This window comes from Cryptotermes secundus, unplaced genomic scaffold, assembly GCF_002891405.2.
Source record: "Cryptotermes secundus unplaced genomic scaffold, Csec_1.0 scaffold72, whole genome shotgun sequence".
Lineage (NCBI taxonomy): Eukaryota > Metazoa > Arthropoda > Insecta > Blattodea > Kalotermitidae > Cryptotermes > Cryptotermes secundus.
Genome location: NW_019730103.1, coordinates 292,548 through 314,863, shown reverse-complemented (window position 1 = coordinate 314,863; position 22,316 = coordinate 292,548). Strand labels below are relative to the sequence as shown.

The 22,316-nt window shown below is 41.1% G+C and overlaps 1 protein-coding gene across 8 annotated transcripts in view; it reads right to left on the bottom strand.

Annotated features, from left to right (window-relative positions):
• Window positions 1-8,767: 8,767 nt before the first annotated feature.
• Window positions 8,768-22,316, bottom strand: part of LOC111865986 (afadin) — a 211,199-nt gene continuing 197,650 nt past the window's right edge. For 7 of the 8 annotated variants that reach the window (XM_023854438.2, XM_023854437.2, XM_023854441.2 and 4 more), the window contains 8 exons: window positions 21,297-21,452; window positions 19,477-19,919; window positions 18,830-18,959; window positions 17,938-18,126; window positions 16,663-16,980; window positions 13,411-14,238; window positions 11,584-11,690; window positions 8,768-9,649 (listed from right to left, as the gene is read on the bottom strand). In XM_023854438.2, coding sequence (XP_023710206.1) covers window positions 9,427-9,649; window positions 11,584-11,690; window positions 13,411-14,238; window positions 16,663-16,980; window positions 17,938-18,126; window positions 18,830-18,959; window positions 19,477-19,919; window positions 21,297-21,452 — 2,394 coding nt within the window. In that variant the 3' untranslated portion in view covers window positions 8,768-9,426. The remainder of the gene's footprint in view (window positions 9,650-11,583; window positions 11,691-13,410; window positions 14,239-16,662; window positions 16,981-17,937; window positions 18,127-18,829; window positions 18,960-19,476; window positions 19,920-21,296; window positions 21,453-22,316) is intronic. The other variant, XM_023854442.2, reaches the window with a different exon arrangement.

The following is a 22,316-nucleotide window of genomic DNA, read 5'->3' as shown; positions in this document are numbered from 1 at the left end:
ATTGGATAATAATTTAAATACTTATATTTATGAAAACCCTTAAAAGTGCTTATGCCATTTGGAAAATGGATCCATTTAACTGTACAATTCTGAAATAATGTGTTGCATTTATTTATGTACATACACCTGATGATGGTCTCCAAACCGAAACATGTAGTGTGATAATTATAATAAACTGATATCTATGTTATATATATATATATATGTTTCAGTCGTGTCTAAACTATGACCTGCACACTCATTGCTGTGCCGATGGCCCCAGTGCCAACAATTCAAGAGACAGCATAAATGTAAATACAGATTTGTAATGTCACTTTTTGGAAATTTTGTTATATCGTTCCTTCCTTCCCCGACATAAAGCCAAAGGTTCGACTTCCCATGAATCACATTTTCATTTACCCTCCTTTGAAATAATGAAATAAGTTCTAGGACCATTCATGGAGCTCGCTTATTTCAAATGCGTCAGTCTATGTACATGTGGAAGCTAGTGGTGATTACAAATTGACCGCCCTTCGGATCTGTGAGTCACTTGAATGAATCACTTCCGCTAATATAAATCCAAGCCACTTTGGGTTTGTTAGACGTAACCACGAAGATTCACATAGCCGCTGTGTCTGTAATTACGAACATATAAAATTGTTTGATATAAAATTTGTAGCTATTTTTATGATCTATCTCCACATAAAACTTCAGATGACCAGTTCCAGTAGTTCATTAGCGGATTACAAACTTTCCTTAGCAAATCATCATCAGAGACACAGAGACCAGCAAGCTGTGGCCTCGTATGCAGACCGTATCAAACAAACGAAGACTTCAGATGCTGGCATAAAAAAGGACTTTCAGCTCGTAAGAGTAAACATTATAAAGTAAACGTAAGGCGCCTCGAGCCAAAACACGAACTAATATGAAGCCATTTTATATTATCATTTCTGTTTTTTGTAAGACGCACTTTTTTTAACGCCATGCTTGTGAAGCCCACTGGCGCTCTCCAGCGCTGGTATTCTAATCTCTAATCAGATTAATTCAACCGGTTAGTGGAAGCGCACCGCATTACTTTCGGGTCTGTTCGTGCTGTAAACCAGCGGCCCTGTATGCGGGGTTGCACCGTTTAGACTACCTTTAGAATCTATTCATCACACTCAAATACAATATAATGTGAGCCCGTACTTTTCGAGTGAGAAAATGAGAATATAAAAATACGTGTGACGTTGGATAAGTCATTCAGTTCTAAGGAAAAAAGATGTAAGATTATATTTGATCTGATGGGCCCGAAAACCACGCGACCCTTTTTCATAAGAAGAGGCCTGCCTTGCTAGTGAGGCAGTCTACAAACCCGTCTTCCGTATCTGTCCCAGTTCGTGTTAAATAAACGCCCGCTTATTATAATTTAGTAGTTCCGTAAAATGGCAGAAGTTCTCCCTGTTTTTCGTTAATAAAGCATCAAGCCATGAAAACGTATGGGGAATGGAGGTTAGCTCCACTATTCTTTCCCTCCACACAGGATAGAGTTAAGTAGCCAGTTTCACGCCCCGGCCGCCTTACTTCCGGGGAAGAGCCTCCGTTGTCCATTTTATAGGGGACTGTTTCGACCCCTGAACCAGTGTGGAAGTCGTGGAAAAGGGAACATCTCTTGTCTTTGTCGGGAATCGAACCTCGTACACGGGCAACATTTCGACTGAGCTATTCGAGCTCACTTAGTGGTTACGTATAGTGCGAAACTTGGTCTCTGACATTACGAGAAGAGCAAGTACTGACGGGGTCTGAGACCAGGGTGCGGAAGGAAACATTTGAACCCAAGAAGAATGAAATAATGCGAGGGTCAAGAAGGACTGCACAAGGAGCTTTTCGAGTATGATTACAGTGATCGAGTCAAGGAGGACGAGGTGGGCAGTGCATGTGTCACATATGGGATAGGCCAGGGAGCATACAGGATCTGTAGGAACCCCTGTGAAGACCTAGACGTAGAAGGAAGGGTAATATTAAAATTGTTCTTAAAGAAATGGGATAAGAAAGTACGGACTGGATTGAAAATCGCATTTATTGGACTTTGATACAGCATGTGATTACACTTTACAATTAACTATTACATACAGTCACGTCAATAGCCGTTGCTCGGTAGCGGTTTCCAACGGCGTACGTTGCCCTTCCTCTGGGTTCCGGAAATGACCACGGCCTCAGCTACCGGCTCCTCACAGCAACCGCTCACAGCGACTGGGCCCCAGCGGTTATCTAACTCACTCGCCAACAAACTGTGAAAGTAAAGTAAAGCTATCCCTGTACCAGGCCGTGAAGACCCATAGGGTTGTGAGACAGTCGGCTCAAAGATGGCGGTAACAAACTGACTCCAATAAAATCAAAGTCATATTATAACCGATGGTCAGTCGGCCAATGTCTTGGAGTCAAAACACCCATTTGGGGCCCAAGATAAGATTTTTATTACTGTCAGACAGTTGTGGGTTTGTTGATGTGGGGCGCCCTCTCTAACGAGAGGGCATTTGCTGCTGGTCCTCACCAGCGCAGTCATTCTTGGGGCCGAGTTCCGAAGGATTTATTACCACCTAGCAGTGTCTCAAATTCAAGATTCCCCCCAAACGGAGGGACAGGCCCACGTATTTATATCTGTCAGGATCAGGGCGACCCCATTGTACCCCATTCATCGCCTTCTATGACTCGCAGGAATACGGCGGAGGTACTCGAACCCACCTCCACGCCGGATAACTCCAACAACCATCTGGCCCTGCGTATAACATTTCGGCACGAACAGCGTAGGAAACGCCGTTCCTCTGTTGGGTTACCACGTGATCGCTCTGTTCCATTGCCTAGCAACGACGGTTATTTGCAGAGAAATTACTTACTAGTCCTCTCTTGGTAATGGATCTCAACTCAGAAACTAGCCCTTCAAATCACTACAAGTATTACACATAATTCAAGTCTTCCCACGGCGAACTTCCCGTGGCTATCACTGTCACTTCATTATCCACTGTGGATAATGAAGTGTATGTAAATCAGCGATGGCGCTGTAATTTAAGTGTAATTAAGAGAGAGTGTAACCAAGCGCTAATATACCCAATCATCCGAACTAGAACCCGTCATTTCGCCATGCGTACCCCTTACACGTGACACTAAGAATACTACAGACAGTCTTTAGGACTTCTTTGCAGGGAGATCAGCCCGTTGCAATGCTGAGGCATACACAGACATAGAGGGACAGGGGGAGCAAGGCGAAGTCATAAGCCTCCTAACAAAAATTGGGGGGGTTCACAGACAGGAAGCCAGACAGGTAAGTAGAGAGCAAGGTGAACCATAGGCTTCCGCCCATCTTTTTCAAAATAAGGAAAGTAGCCTAAAAATGCAGACGAAACTCTATGCATAGTGTGGGATTCGAGTCCACGACCCCAGTGTTGGAGCGGCCGAGGATATCCTGTGCCTCTGACGTCACCGACGGAACTTGAGTAAGAAGCAACGATGCCAGTAGAGGCCTGAACTCTCCTCTCTTGCAGTTCTTCCTCAGCAGCAACGAGTTTCGAAGCTTCAGCAGTGTGACAGAGCACAACGAACAGATTGCCGGTTTGACAGCAGGTTAGAGGCGATCCTTTGCTAACCACAAAACGAACTACCTGCACAGTAGAGCAGGTGCACTTACATTTGTTTTAGTCAGGAGTCGTGCGTGAAATTAGAATAGGCACTCTCCTGAGTTGTAAATCCCACAATTTGCCATGCAACTCACATTACACTTTGCCTCACCGAGTGCGGCCCCATCTCGCAACCATGAGCAAGAAAAGGGGTCCGCGAGCCATATACCAATTGATATTAGAGAGACAGTTCTATCTTCTACGATATAACGCCGTGCGTCCGTTGAAAGCCGACCGACGTTTCGGAGAAACATGTCCGCCTCAATCTCAAGGGACAAAGAACACGCCAAGCAATAAACAAACATCAATCAGATAGCAAGCAAAACGTCTGGTGAATTTAAAAGAATTGTATGCAGACATACTCCATTAGATAGAATTGTGAGAACCTCATGTCCTTCTTGTTCTTAAAGGGTTAGTCGCTGGCTTCCCACAGCGGCGGCCCGTGTTCGATGCCGGGGTCTGGTCAAGTGGGATTTGTGGTGAGCAAAGTGGCGCTGGGGCAGGTTTTCTCCGAGTACTTCGGTTTCCCCTGCCAATCTTCATTCCACCAATTGCTCCACAAACACCCTCACCCATCATCTGGGGCTGGTACAGTAGGCCAGAAGTGGCCGCAGTAGAAAGGACTTAGTCCCACACCACTAGCAATAAAAAAAATAAAGGGTTTAGCAGTTGTGCAGTGCATGTTGCACTGTTTCATAATAAGCAGGTCCCAATTCCGAATACAGACACAAGGACCTGTTATTCTGAACGAGGCCTATCGTAGTTTTCCAGTCATCCAGGCAAATGCTGAAATATAAAGTAAAGCTATCCCTGTAACAGGCCGTGAAGGCCCATAGGGTTTTGAGGCGTCGAGATGCCCACATTTTTTAAACAGTCGGCTCACAGGTGGCGGTGAGGCTGTCAGCCTTATGCGCCGGCCGCTCTTTACCCCCAGGAAGATTCCTGGTACTCATTTCTGTTAGAGACTGAGTTGACCCCAGGGCCATAGTGCTGCTGGAAGGATTAAGCAAATTGAAAAAATCCAATGACCTCATCGGGACTCGAACCTGAGACCTTCCGGCTTGTAGCATAGTGCTTCAACCAACTACGCTACAGGGTGCCAAAATACTGAAATATGATTTTACAATTAGCCGTGAGAAATTCTGTAAATCTCCTTTCTAATTTGTCACTCTGTTATCCAGTTTTATACAAGCTGCAGTTAAATTCAATTTCCCTGGAGTGGGGATATCCACTTCTGCACCCTGTGATACCGACCCTATTAAAGGGGGCGGATAATTTCCTGACGCGTCTTCAGGCTGGCGCCCAGAACTTACAGATGTTATTTTTCAAAATGAAGAAATGATATTATGTACTTGGATATCTCTGGTCAGAATTTGCAGAATTTGAATGGGATAAATTGAAGGTACCAAAATATCAAAAGAAGTTATTCACACCGGGGGATTAACTTTCGAATTTGGGAAAGGTACTGGGATTGATCCTGTACATACTGTTTCGGGGCAATCTATTTTGGCAGCAATGTATCTTGGGGAAATCTAGAATTGTGCAACACAACCCAATACAACAATCGATTCCATTCAACAATGTATTGTTGTGGTTCCGTGAAAACATAGTCTCAACTTAGAGAAATTCCTTTTAAAAATAACCTTTCCTTCATGAATCTATATTTCTTATTTTCAACTGGACTGCCATTAGTCTGGCATCTCTGCTTCTGAAGCAAAGATGCACACAAGCCCTCTCACCACGCCAAGGTTGCAGTCCGTGGAGAGGGACTCCCACTTCCCCCCTACCCACTATCCAACCTACCTACTCTTTACCTAAACCTTACTTACTTACTTCATCTGTTCCCCTTATACATTTCCGGTGTCGAGGTTGTTTTTTTCGTTTGGATCATTTTACAGACGGTAGGACTCCTTGGACGAATGATCAGCTCGTCACCAGGTCTGTACCTAAACACAGGACAACACAAACACATACCAAACATTCATGCCTTATGTGGGATTCGAACCCAGGATCCCGGCTTCCGAGCTAGTGAAGAGAGTGCATGCCTCAGACCGCTCGGCTACCGTGACCAGCTAAGGTAACTCTATCCCTGTAACAGGCCGTGGAGGCCCATAGGGTTGTGAGACGTCGAGGCTCAAACATCTAGATAATCGACTCACAGATGGCGGTAAGGTTGTCAGCCTTACACGCCGGCCGTACTTTACCCTTCTGGAAAATTCCTGGTACTCATTTCTGATAGAGGCTGAGCCGACCTCAGGGCCATGGTGCGGCTAGTAGGATTAGGTCAATTGAAAAAATCCAATCACCTTATCGGGAATCGAACAGACGTCCTTCCGGCTTGTAGCATAGTGCCCCCTACCCAAACCTGATCCTATATAAACCAAGGAAATTTAGCTTTAATGAAAAGTAAATGCTACAATTGGAACGTAATCATGTTCGTAAGAAAGTATGTGTCAAGCAATGGCTGATGCTCAGGGATAATTTTGCGGTCTGGGCACGCGTCGGTGCGTGGCCGATAGGAACATACAGAGGAGAACAGAGCACTATTCTACTGCTGGTCTTCGCCAGCACACTCATTCTCGGTTTGGGGCCTCCTCGAGACTCATGATCACATTTTCATTGGTCCCAAGACCACTAACGTGTTCTGAAATGGGGCCTCCTCTTCAACGAGAGGATGGTTTGGCCTTTCTGAGTAGGCGCCATCTTTGTTGCACCCGCGCTCACGTGTCGGTCAGTAGGGTAAACTGCTGCTGGCCCCATATTTCTCTGTCTCAAGACTCTGAGCGACTCGGCCCTCACCTGGCGGTCATGGTGATGGGTAACCTGCTGCTGGTCCTCGCCAGCACAGTCATTCTAGGTTCCGATTTCCACAGGACTCATGACCATATTTTACTCTGTCACGACTCTAGGATTAATGCAGACCTGGCCTTCGCTTCGTCGGTAGGAAGATTTCATTGTTACTGGCCTCGCCAGCAGTTACTCCTTCAGGTCTCGAGATCCATGGCCCAGTTCTGTATTCCTTCCTTGACACGTGAGTGTTTAGAAATGGGACTTCCTCTTAGACGAGGGAAAGGTCTTGCCATAGCTCAAGCGGTTACTCGCTGGCTTCCCACGGCGGCGGCCCGGGTTCGATCCTGGGTATGGTCAAGTGGGATTTGTGGTGGACAAAGTGGCGTTGGGGCAGGTTTTCTCTGACCACTTCGGTTTCCCCTGCCAATCTTCATTCCACCAAATTCTCCATCATCATAATCAACCGGGGCAGGTACAATAGGCCAATCAGTGGCTGCCGTGCCGAGTGGACCCAGTTGGACTCAACCCCCCTAATAAGCGAATTTTAAAAATTTAAATTTTTATTTTGCTGGTGGTAAAGTAGTCAGGAAAAAATTAACGTTAACCTTGAACTACCTTGTACCAAAGCATGATCAATCTCATATATTTCTTCTCATGTGAAAAAGTACCCAATACAAAACACAAGTTTTCATAACAGGTAATTTTAAAAAGTATATTAGGTGGGAGAAATGTCGTCTCAAATGGTAGCCTAGTTGAGGAGAACAAATGTTACAAACATAACCTGCAATTATCTTTATTATTTGTAATCTCATGAAACTAAAATGCCTTGAAGCTATACACAAAACTGTCATATCCTTTACATAGATACATGAAAAATAGTTATTTACATAATTCTTTCTTGATATATTATCAAAATCTTACTCTATAAATGGTACACTAATATGAAAGCCTTATGGAATTAATGTAATAACTTTGGAATAGATGGATACCTTGTTGTTAGTAAACCTATCGACACAGTTTACAATAAGTCAAACTTACTGCTTTACTCTGAGACATTTTTGATATTCTATTAATTTTAGTAATAAAGTTAAGTAAATAACAAAAAAAAAAAATTCTAAAATATATTTTGGGACTCTAAGGAAAAGGTACTGACAATGGAGGTGTACAATCTTAACCACAGACCTCAATATTTGAGTTGCGACATTTCTAATCTAACAATTTCTTATATAGGCTATCACATTTCTAGCAATAACATATTGTAAAAATTACAATTCTATAACGTTCGTAATAAAACAGAAGTTATATTTCGATTAATAACTAAAATAAACAAAACAGTTACTTTAAAACTTGAGGAGATGTTATAACTTGGACTTCTTTTATTTACAATCCATCCAGCTCCCCTTATATGAAACAAGTGGCTGACAAGAGACAAGCAGACCACATTCACCATAAATGTTAACGGTTCAAGAAAATAACAGTACAGTTAGTAATTAAATTTCATCAGTTGAAACATGTTGTCTATTAAATATACGACACAGAATGTTCATGTTTCAAGGAAACAAAATATATTAAAAAAATATATCAGTAAGTCTTCTACATCAAGGTATCATGTGGACTATAGTACGGCTTTCTTGGATATCAGCATATGTGAGTCACACAGTGCAGCGCGTGTTAGACTGCACGATGCTTCAATATTACAAATTACATAATGAAAATATATATATCACAAATATATTTAATTACAAATATTACAGAACTCACCCTGAAAGACATTCTCATACTCATTTCGGAAAAGAGCATGTGCATACTGTTAAACGACCTTGTCTGATTCTGGCACTGGTCTGAGATTTTAAATCTTTTCAAATTTTAAGATATCAGTGTAAAAAATTCCTTACTACACATAAGACTTCTGAGGGCAGTCAAAACGGTATAAAGCATCTAACACTGACAAGTTACTGCCATGGTACATAAAAGCTGTGGGACAGCAAACGCAGTGGTTTTAGTCCGCAAGTGAACTACACAGACCGAGCAACTGCTGCTTGTCAGCAAAGTTAGTGGAAACTTTAAGCAGATAGAGGGTGTCGCGTGGTCAGTGCAGCAAATCCCCATGAAGTCATTTAAACAAAAAAATAAATCACCATAACATATTAAAATTAACTTTTAAAAGCATTCACATCTTTAATTATTTTTTTATTAAACAGTGAAAATGTTAACTGCAAAATACTCTTCTTAACATGAATATTAACAGAGATGAATTAAAATTTGGAAACATATACAAGAATTGTTATTAATCAGTCACCCAGAACAAGCTTGCTGACTACTGACAATAAAGTCATCACACTTTAGTCATTGGTGGAAAGTAACGAGTACTGAGTAACATTTACTGCCAGTGTTGGTGTATGTCTCACTGTTACTAGCCTGCATACAGTGAACTTGAGCATATAATGAACAACCTACAAACAGCAAAGACAAGGAAGTGCAACAGAAGTGCACGAATTTCACTTATGCAATTTCTTAACCATGAGCTTGCTTTTATATAAAGCACAATTATTTCACTTTCTCTATATGTCTTATTAGTTCTATGTACATAAACGTTTTTAATCTGGGAATTCTGTTGAGAATTTGCAATGCTAAGACAAGACATGACATGTCTATAGTTCATAAGGGACAGGAGAATATAGACCACTTTGAAACCACTTCACTGCAATAGTTTCAACATACAAATATATATTGTTTATGAAAAGGTTCACTGGAAAATAGACCACCAACACCAAAGTGTTACTCCTAAAAAGCAGAAACTGATATGTTACACTTCCTGTATTCAAAAGTCAACAGAAGATTCAATTAATATGACAACACACAAGAATTATTTCATGCCCTTGATGTTTCTTCCCGCATTTTGTTCAGTATCACATATTTTCACACCATCCACGCAGAAGCATCAATACACAAGCAACCGAACAGCCCCTAGGCCATATCACAAATCAAGTCTTCAGAGCTACTGTCAATTTCCAATATTGTTAGAACCAGACGGAGTTCCCAAGTTGTCAATTTCTCTCTGGGCTCGCGAGATTTTAACTTTATCTCGTGGAGTGCCATCTTCTCCTGTTTCCATTGCAAACATTTTCATTTTCTCTTTGAAACTGAGTTTCTCTGGCAAAGGGCCTGAACGGGTTGACAGTAATTTCTGGTGCTGTTGAGCTGCCAGCAACCTTGCACGAGGATCTCTGAGGAAAGCACAAATTATCAATCAGCCCTCTTGAGCCACCTTGATCAATATCCCATACACATGTGACAAAGAATATCTCACAATTTCCAGACCACAGGGCAGAAAAGGACTCCAACAAAAACAAGAAATTTCTCTTATTCCACAAAAGTTGCAACCTGACTATTGAACTTTACTCTGTTCAGCAACAGAAATTTTTGGGAATATGGGTTTAAATTTATTGAATCAACTGAGCTTGAATGTGACTTAAACAAAACATATTCTGAAATCTCACATTTGCAAGATAACCCTATAGAAGTATAGGGAGATGGTGCAACACAATATGGAGGATCATAAAAGTCCATTACCCCAATTTTGCTCAAAAGTGAAAACAGAACACTCCAATACTCATATGACAATGTGTGGCAAGCACTGGGTTGTTAGCATCGCATATTAGCATGCAAATAGTTAAAGAAAACAATGTCAGGCATTAACATAAAAGTACCATAAGATCTGCTTATACTGAACAAATAATACTGGAAACAAGTAAAATATCACTTGAAGAGTTCTATCTTCTGAGATACGTGGTCTGTCCAAAAAGAAACCGAACTTTTTTTTAAAACATTTATCGACAATCTTACAATTTAAAAGACTTACGCAGCTTCCAATCTTTTTTTTCAGTTCTGGAACGTTTGTAGGTCCCATAGCGAATTTTCTTTTAGCTCTTCTATCGTCTGAAATTGGAGACCTTCCAGTGGATTTCAACTCTGGGAACAAAAACAAGTCTGCAGGGTCAAATCTGGAGAGTAGGGCAGTTGGGGGACGACAGTCATCTCGTGCTTCGGCAAAAATTCACAGATGAGGAGCGACATGTGAGCAGGTGCGTTGTCGTGGTGCAGCAGCCAGGTCTTGTTTCTCCACCCCTCAGGCCTCTTCCTTTGCTCTGCCTCCCTCAAATGCTTCATGACCTCCAAGGAAAACTTCATTGACTGAATAACCACGTGAAACAAATGCAAGATGAAAAACGCCCTTCCCATAAAAAAAGATCAACACCTTCACATTTGATCTACTCTGACGTGCTTTTTTTTTGGTTGAGGCGACGATTTTCCCACCCACTGCAATGACTGAGCTTTTGTTTTGATATCATACCCGTACAACAACATTTCATCACCTGTTACAACATTTTTCACAAAGTTTGCATCAGCATTTGAACAATCAAATAGCTCCTGACCGACCATGACACAGTTTGCTTTTTGCTCATCTGTCAAAAGACGTGGCACAAATTTTGCAGTAACACAATGAATCTCCAGTTTTTTGGTCAAAATTGTGTGGTACGAACATTTATTGATGCCCACTTCTCCTGAAACTTCACAGAGGGAGCAATTTTCACGAATCACAGCACACACTTTCTCAACATGATCGTTGTCCGTTGATGTGGAAGGCCGTCCAGGTTTGGGATCGTCTTCGGTGGACGTTCTGCCCGATTTGAAACTTTGGCACCATTCGTAACACCATGAACGGCTTAAACAATCCTCTCCATAAGCTTGCTTCAACATCTGAAAAGTCTCTGTAATAGTTTTTGCCAATTTGAAACAGAATTTCAGGCAAACACGTTGTTCTTGAAGGTCCTTCATGTTTCAGCTTGCAAAAATCGCAAAAGGCACAAGAGACAGGTTCACTCTACCACATGTACTTGATCACTAATTGACGTTGCGTGATAGGGCAGGTGTCAGGTTAAAGCTTAAGGTCACCGCTACACAGCACCACTGTCATGAGTCACCAGTGTTGGCTCATTGGCGCCCTATTTAACAAGTTCAGTTTCTTTTTGGACAGATCATGTATAATGCACAGCTATGCTAGATGTCTGCCTTTCACTGAACTACATGGCATCATACGCCAGATGGCAGAACTGTTTGTCACCACTGCTGTCAGACGCTCATATCCTGCGTCACTTACTTGTAGACTTCCTGAGCTCCAATCACTCCTGGAGTATTTCCAGCGAATGGACCACCATCAGGACTCTTTGGAGATGCTAGCAAGGTCTCAGCCTCATTAATGAAGAGCTGCAATAGAAGCAGACATACATAGCATGTACTTTACAAGACATGGTGAAAAAATTATAGTAGTTTTAAAATATACATCATTATGAAGGGAATACACACTCAATAGTTTCAATTGTCTAAAATGAGAGCATTTACTTGAAAACCAGTAACTAACTACATGCAGCACACTCCTTAGAAATTTAAGATCTATTTTGATATGATACTGGTAGTTGGTTGAGGCTCTATGCTACGAGCTGGAAGGTCACGGGAGCGAATCCCGATGAGGTTACTGGATTTCTTTCAATTGATCTAATCCTTCCAGCCGCATTACGGCCCTGGGGTCAACTCAGCCGGCACGTAAGGCTGACAACCTTGCCGCCATCTATGATCTGACTGTCTAGAAGATGTGGCAACCTCAACATCTCACAACCCTATGGGCCTCCATGGCCTGTTACAGGGATAGCTTTACTTTACTTTACTTTTTTTACTTTTACCGTGATTTACGTCTAGAACTCCCACATGATCTCTTCTCTTTGGGTTATCCAATTAAAATTCTGAATATATTTTATATCTTTCTCGGTGTGTTTATGTCCTAGCCATCTCATCCTTCTTGATTCGATCAGATTAATAAGATTTGGTGACGAGTTCAAATTAAAAAGCTCAACATGCAACTTCCTATATCCTTCTGCCACTTCTCTCTTACATCGAAATATTCACTTCAGCACTTCATTCTCAAAAGTGCTAAACCTATGTTCTTTGCTTAGGATGAGACAAGCTTCCACACCCTTATAAAAGACATGTCAAATTATAGTTATATAATACCATCATCATCATCAGTAAAGTAAAAAGTAAAGCTATCCCTGTACCAGGACGTGAAGGCCCACAGGGTTTGAGACGTTGAGGGTCCCACATTATCTAGACAATTGGCTCAAAGATGGCGGTAAGGTTGTCAGCCCTATGCGCCGACCACGCTTTACTCCCCCAAGAAAATTTATATAATATAGTTCCAGAACTAATACAATTATATAATTGCAATTATTGTATTATGATCTCCATGCTTTTGGGTAGGAAACAAGATGATAATACCAATATCACTTTCGCTTTTAATTAGATTTGTTTATATATAAACAAATTTTCAATAATTACAGTAACTATAGACTTATGGGGAAGAAATACCATTCGGGTTCAAATAATTTAATGTCAACATGATCACCTCATAATATTACATTTCAGCATCCTGTTGCACTGAAGTCTCACTCATGAAGTTTCACTTCCATCCGCAATGCAACACACTTTTTACTTTAGATGACACTGAACTTACATTCACCTCACTAAAATGTCATTAAAATATAAAACAATACATTCTGTGTCTGGCTACATGTTTCAGCCTTACAGGGCCACCTTCAGGTAACACATTTTGATGGAATGTACTGCACTGTGCCAGCTTATGTCAATAGTACTCCTTGTTGTCCATCGTCATTATTCTCAATTTTGGTGTGTGTTCTTTTTCTGTCTTTGTATTGCAGCTTCTCTCTGCCCCTCTGTGTGTCGCTCCCCAGGCCGTGTGTACCTTGCAGTGATGTCATATAAAATAAAGTGCGCTGCATTACAGACAGAAGAGAAATTGCACAAATGATCACCTCTACAGCACTCGATGCTTAAAGGCCACAAATTAAAAAAAAAAAATTTGTAAGGGTCCACAGTATGGTGAAGTTCAACTTAAATTAAGAGTGTTACATACATTTGGATCCTCACAAATCTGCTCCATTGGGGGCTGTGGAGTAGGCTGATTGGCATTAGGATCATGGAATGACACTCTTTTTATCGTTGTTGGATTCGTTTCTGACCCCCTGTGATGTATGATGTTGCTCCTGTCAGGCCCAGCTGATGAAACATTTGTAGTGGAATTTCTCAGTACACCTTGAGTTTGAGACATAACTGTAAATGATGACCCTCTCTCTGGTGGCTGAGGTGGAACTGAAAGATTTGTGTTCCTTTCATTCAAACTGTTTGTCTGCTGGCAACTGCTCATCAAAAGTGAATCCAGTCTCTGTGCACCAGTGTGCTGTAAGGGTGATGCAGGATTACCAACTGCTGGCTTTGAGTTTGTATTTAACTCCTGATGCTGATAATAATTAACTGCATCTACTTTTGGGGTTGTATTCTGTGGCAACATAGCGTTTACTGGTAATTTGTTGTGATCATGTTGGTAATAACTGCCCGTTGTGGTTGCACTGTTGTTAGATGTATGGGATGTTACATAACCATTATATTGCTGATGAAGATTTGTGGACTGATATCTGCTGTGGTGAATCTGCGGTGGTGATGCTGGTCCGTTTATGACAAGGTTATCTAAACGGAGATGGCCAGGATTAAGAGATTTTGGAGTTGGTAGCATGTACTGATTATTGTTTGGTGTTGCTGCAGGCTGAGAAACGTGAGTCAGTGGCCTGGATGTATGAGCTGCAGTGCTCTGTGAACTCGGAGATAAAATTTGATTGTTTGGCTGCTGTGGTGGCACTGGTTGCTGCAGCATCTGATGCTGAACATTATGTTTCATCTCTTCATCCTGAAATTATAGGAAACATTAATTTACGATCATAAAAAAACATAATGCAAAAAATCAGTGGGAGGATTTCTCCTTTCCAACAAACTTACTAATGGTAAACTGTTTGACAGAAACTTTAAGTCTGTAGAAATTCCTTCTTGTATACACTTGCCACATGAGAGGAACAATTTAAAATAAAAGAGGAGCAGACAGTAATGAGATTATTTCTTGTGATTATGATGTCTTCCTTTATATATGGTAAGCAGTCCTCAGGTGAAGGAAAACACCTATTCTGTTGGGTCCGTTAGAAAGAGCTAGCCTCAATCACTGGACGATTGATTGAGTTCCAATGATTGAGGCTAGCTCTTTCTAATGGACCCAACAGAATAGGTGTTTTCCTTCACCTGAGGACTGCTTACCATATATAAAGGAAGACATCATAATCACAAGAAATAATCTCATTACTGTCTGCTCCTCTTTTATTTTAAATTGTTCCTCTCATGTGGCAAGTGTATACAAGAAGGAATTTCTACAGACTTAAAGTTTCTGTCAAATTTTAAACTGTACATGTCTTGCCCAAGTTACAAACTTCATAATGTACAGTATAGTGTGTTTATGGCTACTGCAACCAATGTGTTATTCACATATTAATCTTCAAGCATATATATATATAGCCACAATTTCTTACAGTTTAATATTTTTTAAGTGAAGGTGTCCAACAATTCTTCTTTCCTGGCATGTGTATTCATTGCCACTTGACCATGTTTACCAAGCCATTACCTGGCAATGACAGGGGAGGAGCCACAGACAGCAAGGTGATTTCATAAGCCTACTTTTATTTTTTCGAAACAGAGAAAGTAGGCAAAAAATAATCTGTCATAATATTTTAAGAATTTCCCATGCTGGAGATAACTGCTTGACCTGCTTGGGGTAACTGTGTGGCTGAAAGTATCACAGGGTCAAATTCCAGCAAATAAGTGACAACCATCCCCTGTAGCGCTGCGCATCTCATGTGGAGGACTGAACTGACAGCCGGTTCCATGAATTCACATACACCGAGCTGTCAGTAGGGCGACTACAGTACTACAGTATTTATCAACACACTAGCATGCTCTCATGACTGGAGGTTTAACATTTTTAAAGTAGCATCTGATGAACATGCTTGCTCCATTCCAATTCTGATTAAAGTTTCCATAAGTTTCATTTTCTTTTAAAGAAATCCTGAACATTACAAGAACCTCCATATTCAAAATGACATAAAATCAAAGAAGGCATAATAAATAAAGATTTCATAATAAGTTACAAATTTAAATATATATATATATATCAAAATGTTTTCATNTGAAAAGGTTTTCATGAGATTAATATTACTAACTGTTAACAAAATCTAAGCCTACATCAAAATTCCTTAAAAGAGAAATCAGATTTTGTAAATGATGACGATGACAGTCATAGGCCCAAAATGGACATCCTGATAAGAGGTCAAACTAACTCCATGGAGCTAAGCCCTTCTTAAGAAGCCACAATTAATAGGTTACTCTCATAATAACATCATAAACACCTGATTCATGATACATGGGATTGTGTGCCTTGTCAAGCATACATTAGAAATAGGTACAAAGTGTCGAGTACTGATGAAACCCATATTTATCTCCATTACTGTCTTAACAGTCCATGTGTGAACTGCTAAAGAATTTCATACAAATTTTATATACCAGAAAATCATCCTCTAATTATAGATCAATTCAATTAATGGCAGGGACGCAAAGCTCAAAGGCAACTGCTTCCCTAGCAAGAACCATTGCAGACACATTCAGTTATGTTCTTGGACATTATCCATCACCTTGTCTTTACCTAAACCATGCCCTGTGTATTTCTCAAAACATAACGTTTTGGAGACAGGATTCTGTTTCCGTCTTCAGGTAAAACCTACTCGGTTGGGCCCAATCAATTTAGCTAGTCCCCACCTCCGGACACCTGTGCCAGCTGCAAGATGGGGTACTTAGGCCAAAACACAGAACCGTTTGTGAGAGCTAAGAACATATAAAATTATCAAAATGTATGAGGCCTTGCACCACAGAAGTATCTTGATTGAGATCAACATTGGAGAGAAGCAATACTCCTTATGGTACCAACACAAGAAAAACAATTTTCCCACTCAAACTACACTTGGAGTTGGAGTTTCTTGCCTTCTGCTGTGATGACGGGGGTTCAGATGAAAGAGATATCCACACTGGGTTGACTGATCGCATGGTCCAGCAGAGACATGTGGGCTGACTCCTTGTGGTGTAGGTTTTGCCTGAAGATGGAGACAGAATCCAGTCTCCAAAACGTTGTTTTGAAATATAAACAGGACACTTGATGATGGATAATGTCCAAAAACATAATATTTGTACTAATGTAACCTCGTTACAAACTTTTAGTTCTTCTTTACATTCAATTTACCTTTTGTTTTGATGTATCAAGCAATATTCGATCTTCTTGTTCCCTGCCGGAGTCCACCTCCGTTTGCTTTCGTTTAATTTCTTCGGCTCTCCTTGCCCTCTCCTTCTCATCAGCCACAACGGCCGCAACGTTGCCTCCAGACGGCAAAGGTGACTTTGGTATTGTGTTAGGGTTAGGTAGTGCTGACAATCGCTCATTCTGCTGGAAATCTATAAGCTGCGGCCGTCGAGAGTTCTGCTGCTGTGTTTGTGAATTGTCTGCATTATCTTGCTGCTGCGTTGCCATACGCAACAAACCCTGCACTCGCTCAGCACTTTCCTATAAGTACATTACAATGGATGAGTATCAATAACAAGTCATATTTATCACGACTATAATGGTGTTCCAGTCACAGATGAAACTGAAATGGAATAAATATTACATGAACAACAGTGACAATGATTTAAAACTATGCTGAATTATACATTTTTGTTTCAGAAAGGTGCCTAATTTACATACTGTATCCAGAAGATCTAGGAGTTCTGTCTGCTGTAAGATAATAACTCAGAATAGGGCAATCGCTTCTCAATGCAATTAAAAGCAAGGATCTTCAATAGTCGAACAAGTATTACAGCACAATCTTGCTACATTTCACATTATTAAACTGATGCCGTACTTAAATACCAGTTTCCTTTCATAAGAGTTAAAGCAGTATCAATGGAGTTCCTCTATTAGCTACACAAAGCACAACTAACATTCAACACACAAAGAATTACATATGCAACAAACCTCCACCTCTACCATACAATCATTACTAGTTTTTCTAACTGTGAATGTCTAATTAAGCAGAAATGAGTTAGACTCTATCAGTACTGTTACTTCAGAAGTACAATCTTGTATAATAGAAACAAAATACAATTAAATTCTCATTTTAGATTTCCTTGAGCAGTGGATTTGAACACACACGGGGGGAAAATCTTAAATAGAGGAAACTTAACATCAAAATTATTGGCCTGGAATCACTGAAACTGAAATGTTAAATAATGATGGAACACAGTCAAATCAAGGAACATGCTGGAAAGAATGGGAAACTGCACTACTGAACCCATGGGCCCAAAACCACAGACTGCACAGTTCCACCGGCAACAAGATACAGACCCAAACAAAGCATATTTTAATGTACAATTTTAACACTCTGTTCTTTAAATTCCAAAGAAGGTGAAGAGTCCGCAGCTTATAGCTACACAAACCCAGAGCAAAAGCCGAGGAATCCCAAGCCCAGAGGATCGCTCTTACTTGTTCCTCTTCCCCTTCCTCCTCTTCCTCTTGCCGCGCACACTCCTCTGCTCGCCGTTGGAATTCTCGTTCCAACTTGAGTGCTCGCAGTTGCTCGTCCTGCTGAGATGTGCGCTGAGGTAAGTTGCTCAGCTCAGAAATCTGTTGGTCGCGCCACGCTCTTGCTGCCTCTCGCCTGCGCTGTTGCTCCTAGCCAACGATAAGGATGGGCAGAAACCGAAAGCACATGGATTGGAAGGACCGTTACAACATGCACATCACAAAGACACAAAAGGCAACACTGAAGTAACATTCTACCAAACCTGTACCCACTGTATGTGAGGTGTTTAGAATGTTAACGTTCTGTGGACTCCTCTGGTGAACAGGATGCAGCTTTCAAGTTAGGCAACAGCTTAGAATAATATTACATAAATATAACCTCAATTCTCACTCACAGCATCCTCAATATTCTTTGTAACCTCATTCTGGATAACGTACCAGAACTGTTACCAATGTAAGCTCAATTTTTACAGATCCTGGCACAGCTAATTGTATTTGTATTGACAAGATTTGAAATTCATGCATTCAGTAAGTGTCCTCAAGGTATCCATTTGTAACTTACTTACTGACTTACCTACATATATCTGAATTTATGGGATGAGGTCCAAAGCCATACCATAACCGAATAAGACATGCAATAATTTTACGGGCTACAATGAAGTCGACCACAGACCGTTAACCTTCCTTTACCAGCAAACAGCGATCTAATAATAATGTGCAAATATACCATACAATTACACTTATACATAAGAAAACACCAAACCACAGAAACAAAGGATCAATCTGATTCCAGCACCACAAGGGCATTTGACGTTAACAACAAGGAAGCAGAGATGAACTGAGACTTCAATACCTTTTCCCGCTCCTCTCTTTCCCAAGGGTTGGTAGCATTGAACTGGTAATGACGAGACGCCTGATTTCCAGTACCTGGAGAAGCAGGGTAGTAGGTTCCTCGGGGGGGCTCCCCCATGCTGGCTGTATATCTGGCAATGGAAATGAACAGTCAACTGCCTCAAACAAAAATCACAGAATATAGCGAGATCTCTCACAGTGACAATAAGGGATAAGAATGTCGCACAGCTCAGTACCAGTGCCTACAGACAAGAGTATTATTCACCTCCTGAACACTGTGGTATTTTAATAAGTGCAATGCCATTTCTGAAAACATTCTATAATAACAGAGCACTGAACACAACATATCACAGTTACCTATACACAAGACAGTCTTGTCTTGGACAACTTTCCGTAATCAGGGAGAAACTAACAAGAATTATGATTTCATGTATTTATCTGCTTTCCTAACCTATAGCGAAAGCTTGCTGTTATGGGCATGGCATATAGTGAGAAGCTTGTTACAATACAAATTATTTAATTATGATAAATAAAGGGAACTTATGCAGTTATGAGTGAACGATACAAGGTATGACAATTAAATACATTTCGACTACATATTGCTGGGTACTGAAATATAAGTCATCAGAAGTAATGCAGTGTACCCACCTATTATCAGGATTTCCAGAAGGGGAGGTCAGTTTCTGTCCGACGTTCGAACTTCCAGACTGGTAAAGAGGATGTGTTGATGTAGGAGGGGGTGGCGGAGGGGAATCTCGGTACCCCACATCTTCAGGAGGCATGGACGGTCGAACAGACCCATGTGCATCGCTGCCTAAAGGTGGCCTCTGTAACTCATTGCCAGCTTGCACTGGGCCTGGGTAACGTGTCGGTTTGGGAGCTGTGGGTGGGGGGACATAGCCCACGTGGGGACGAGCTCCGCTGTATGACTGAGAGGGGGGAAGGCTACTTGAGGACTGGGCCTGACTATGGCCAGGAGACTGTGCATAAGGCAACACTGCATTATGTTGAGGGTAATGAGGGTTGTTTGGGTCTTGGTTGCTATACAGATAACTGGTGTTGGGGATTCGCTGAGGATGCCCAGGTAATATCTGAAACAGAAATTCATGATCAGCATAAATGTCATTATGCATCAGCATAACATGTTACAGACAAGTTCACACTATATGGTTGTGTAATGTTGACCCTGGTTTTTGGTGATGGGGCATGTACAACCTGGATATGTTATCGACTTTTTAGAGACCTTAACAATCTCAGTCTTCAGGGTGGGCTACCCCAGAGCAATCACTGATATGTGTACTGCATGTCCACCATTCATGTGGTGAGTACTGTCCAAAAGTAATGAAGTAAATTAAATGTAATCACACAAAGATCAATCTCTTTTGAGGGCAGACACTCATAAAGGGTTGAAATGTTCACGAAGTGTGGTCCAGTGAAGATGGGCATGAGAAGACTCGCAGGACAAAATGGCCCTATGGCCCTAATCCATACTACTATGGTGGTACAGGTGTCTCAAACATCAAAGTGCAGTCTGTCAGATATCAATGTGAGTGCAGGATTCCTCTCCTTTCCAGGAGCATACTGTCACATAGTGTGGAGGGACTATAAACAGGGTTTGGACTGGTGACTCCATTTATTGACCGCTTATACACTCATGACTCGTGACTACATTTCACAGATCACTGACACGTACAGACTAGTGTCCTCAGTTTATTACAGTCTTTACTACCTGCTTCCTGGCAATGGATTTAACTCAGGAACTATAACAGTCTCACTGAATTACACACTCCAAATATCATACAAAAAATCTTCTCTTTACAGCCAGACTTTCAACTGAGTAATCTTACAACTAACTTGCGGTCATTTCACACCAACATCCTAGTCCTGTCTTCACCGTCTGACTATCAACTGACTATGCTCTAAACCTCGTCTTGCTTATAACCTCTCAGCATGAACCACAAAGAAAACACTGTTCCTCTGTTGCTGTACCACTGTTCTGTTTGTGTCTTCTGCTGTGGGAACGTGTTTACCAAGCCGTTGCCTAGAAACAGCTCTGGTATATCTGTGTATCTCATGGTCATTGCATAGCAACGGCTCTACACGCTACAATACTGATACCATCTCCCATGTTAGGCTGATCTGGTAACTTCCTTCCCTGTTCAAATTCTAGCATTGTCTGATTTCGATAGTTTTAGGACAAAAGGACCAATTCTACTGATGCAATGATAGGGTTGTTCCAGTTCCTACAGTCTAGCACTCAACGCTACAGGCATGAGTAACAGCAACACAGCCAACTTGTGCATGTTGCCCTCACTCAAAACAGGCTCAGCATTAACATACTGCTGAAAATAATGCAAGCAGCTGAAATGAAATCAGATTAGAGCTGGTTAATGTTCATATTATGTCTGTCTAGTGATTAAGCCCTTTACTTTCCTTTTATACTGTCACCCTACTACACACTTCCCTACCTGAGGCCGGGTGTGTCCCCCTGGTTGCAGAGGATAGTGCTGTGGCGATGTTATTCCACCTCTCATTTCCCGCCTCCGGACTTCTTCTTGCATTTCTTGGAGTTTTGCTTCTTGCCTCATGATGTCACGTGTTGACTGAGAGCGCGGAGCCATGCCCTATAATTGGCAACAATTCACGGCCATTTTATACTGGCAAAGAATTACACTACTCACTTCCGCACAAGATATCGAGTTTAATGAGATTAAACTTTCAATTTCTGCTCTTGGGTGGCTCCCATCAGACGTAGAACATGCAGAGTGCCATTCAGAACAAAATCCTGCATGACAGACAATCACTGCATTCATCACCTTTTCAAGAGATTTTTAATTAACTCTCCCATTTTTACTAAAATCTTCTATCACCCCACCTTTTCTACTGACCTCGGAACGCTCCTTTCCTCTTGTCCTACCATGCTCCTGCCACTTACTTCTGTTCTACACTGTGAAATTATATCTGTAATGTTATTTACTCCTTAAGTCTTTCATATCTTAAATCCTATACGTAGGATTTAACAGTGCAATTCATGCTTCTGAGCCTGCAAACGTGCAGTTAATTACCTTCAATTTTTTGCCTTCTGTTTTCTGTTACTGTCCAAACTTTTAATCCAGATGAAAGAATAGATCTTGCCATTCTCTTATATAATTTTGAGTACCTTACGCATTTCATTTTCACAGCCCACTTTGTTTTGCCATTTATTCTGAGAAATGTCAATTATTTACTCTCTATGTAATTACTCTTGATGTATGATAATTTAATTTCTTTCAGTTGTTCCATAACTTTTCTATATCATATTTGTTCTTGCATATTTTGGTCACTGCTTCTATTTTCAGTGCACAATTTTTAAGAGTTCAATCCCACCCCCCACCCCCCCAAAAAAACTCTAGTAAACATGTTTATTTCTGGTACACCTGGAAGGATTCTGATGATGGTGTATACTGTATTTCTTTTGGCTTATTTTGGACTTCACCCATCCTCTGGTA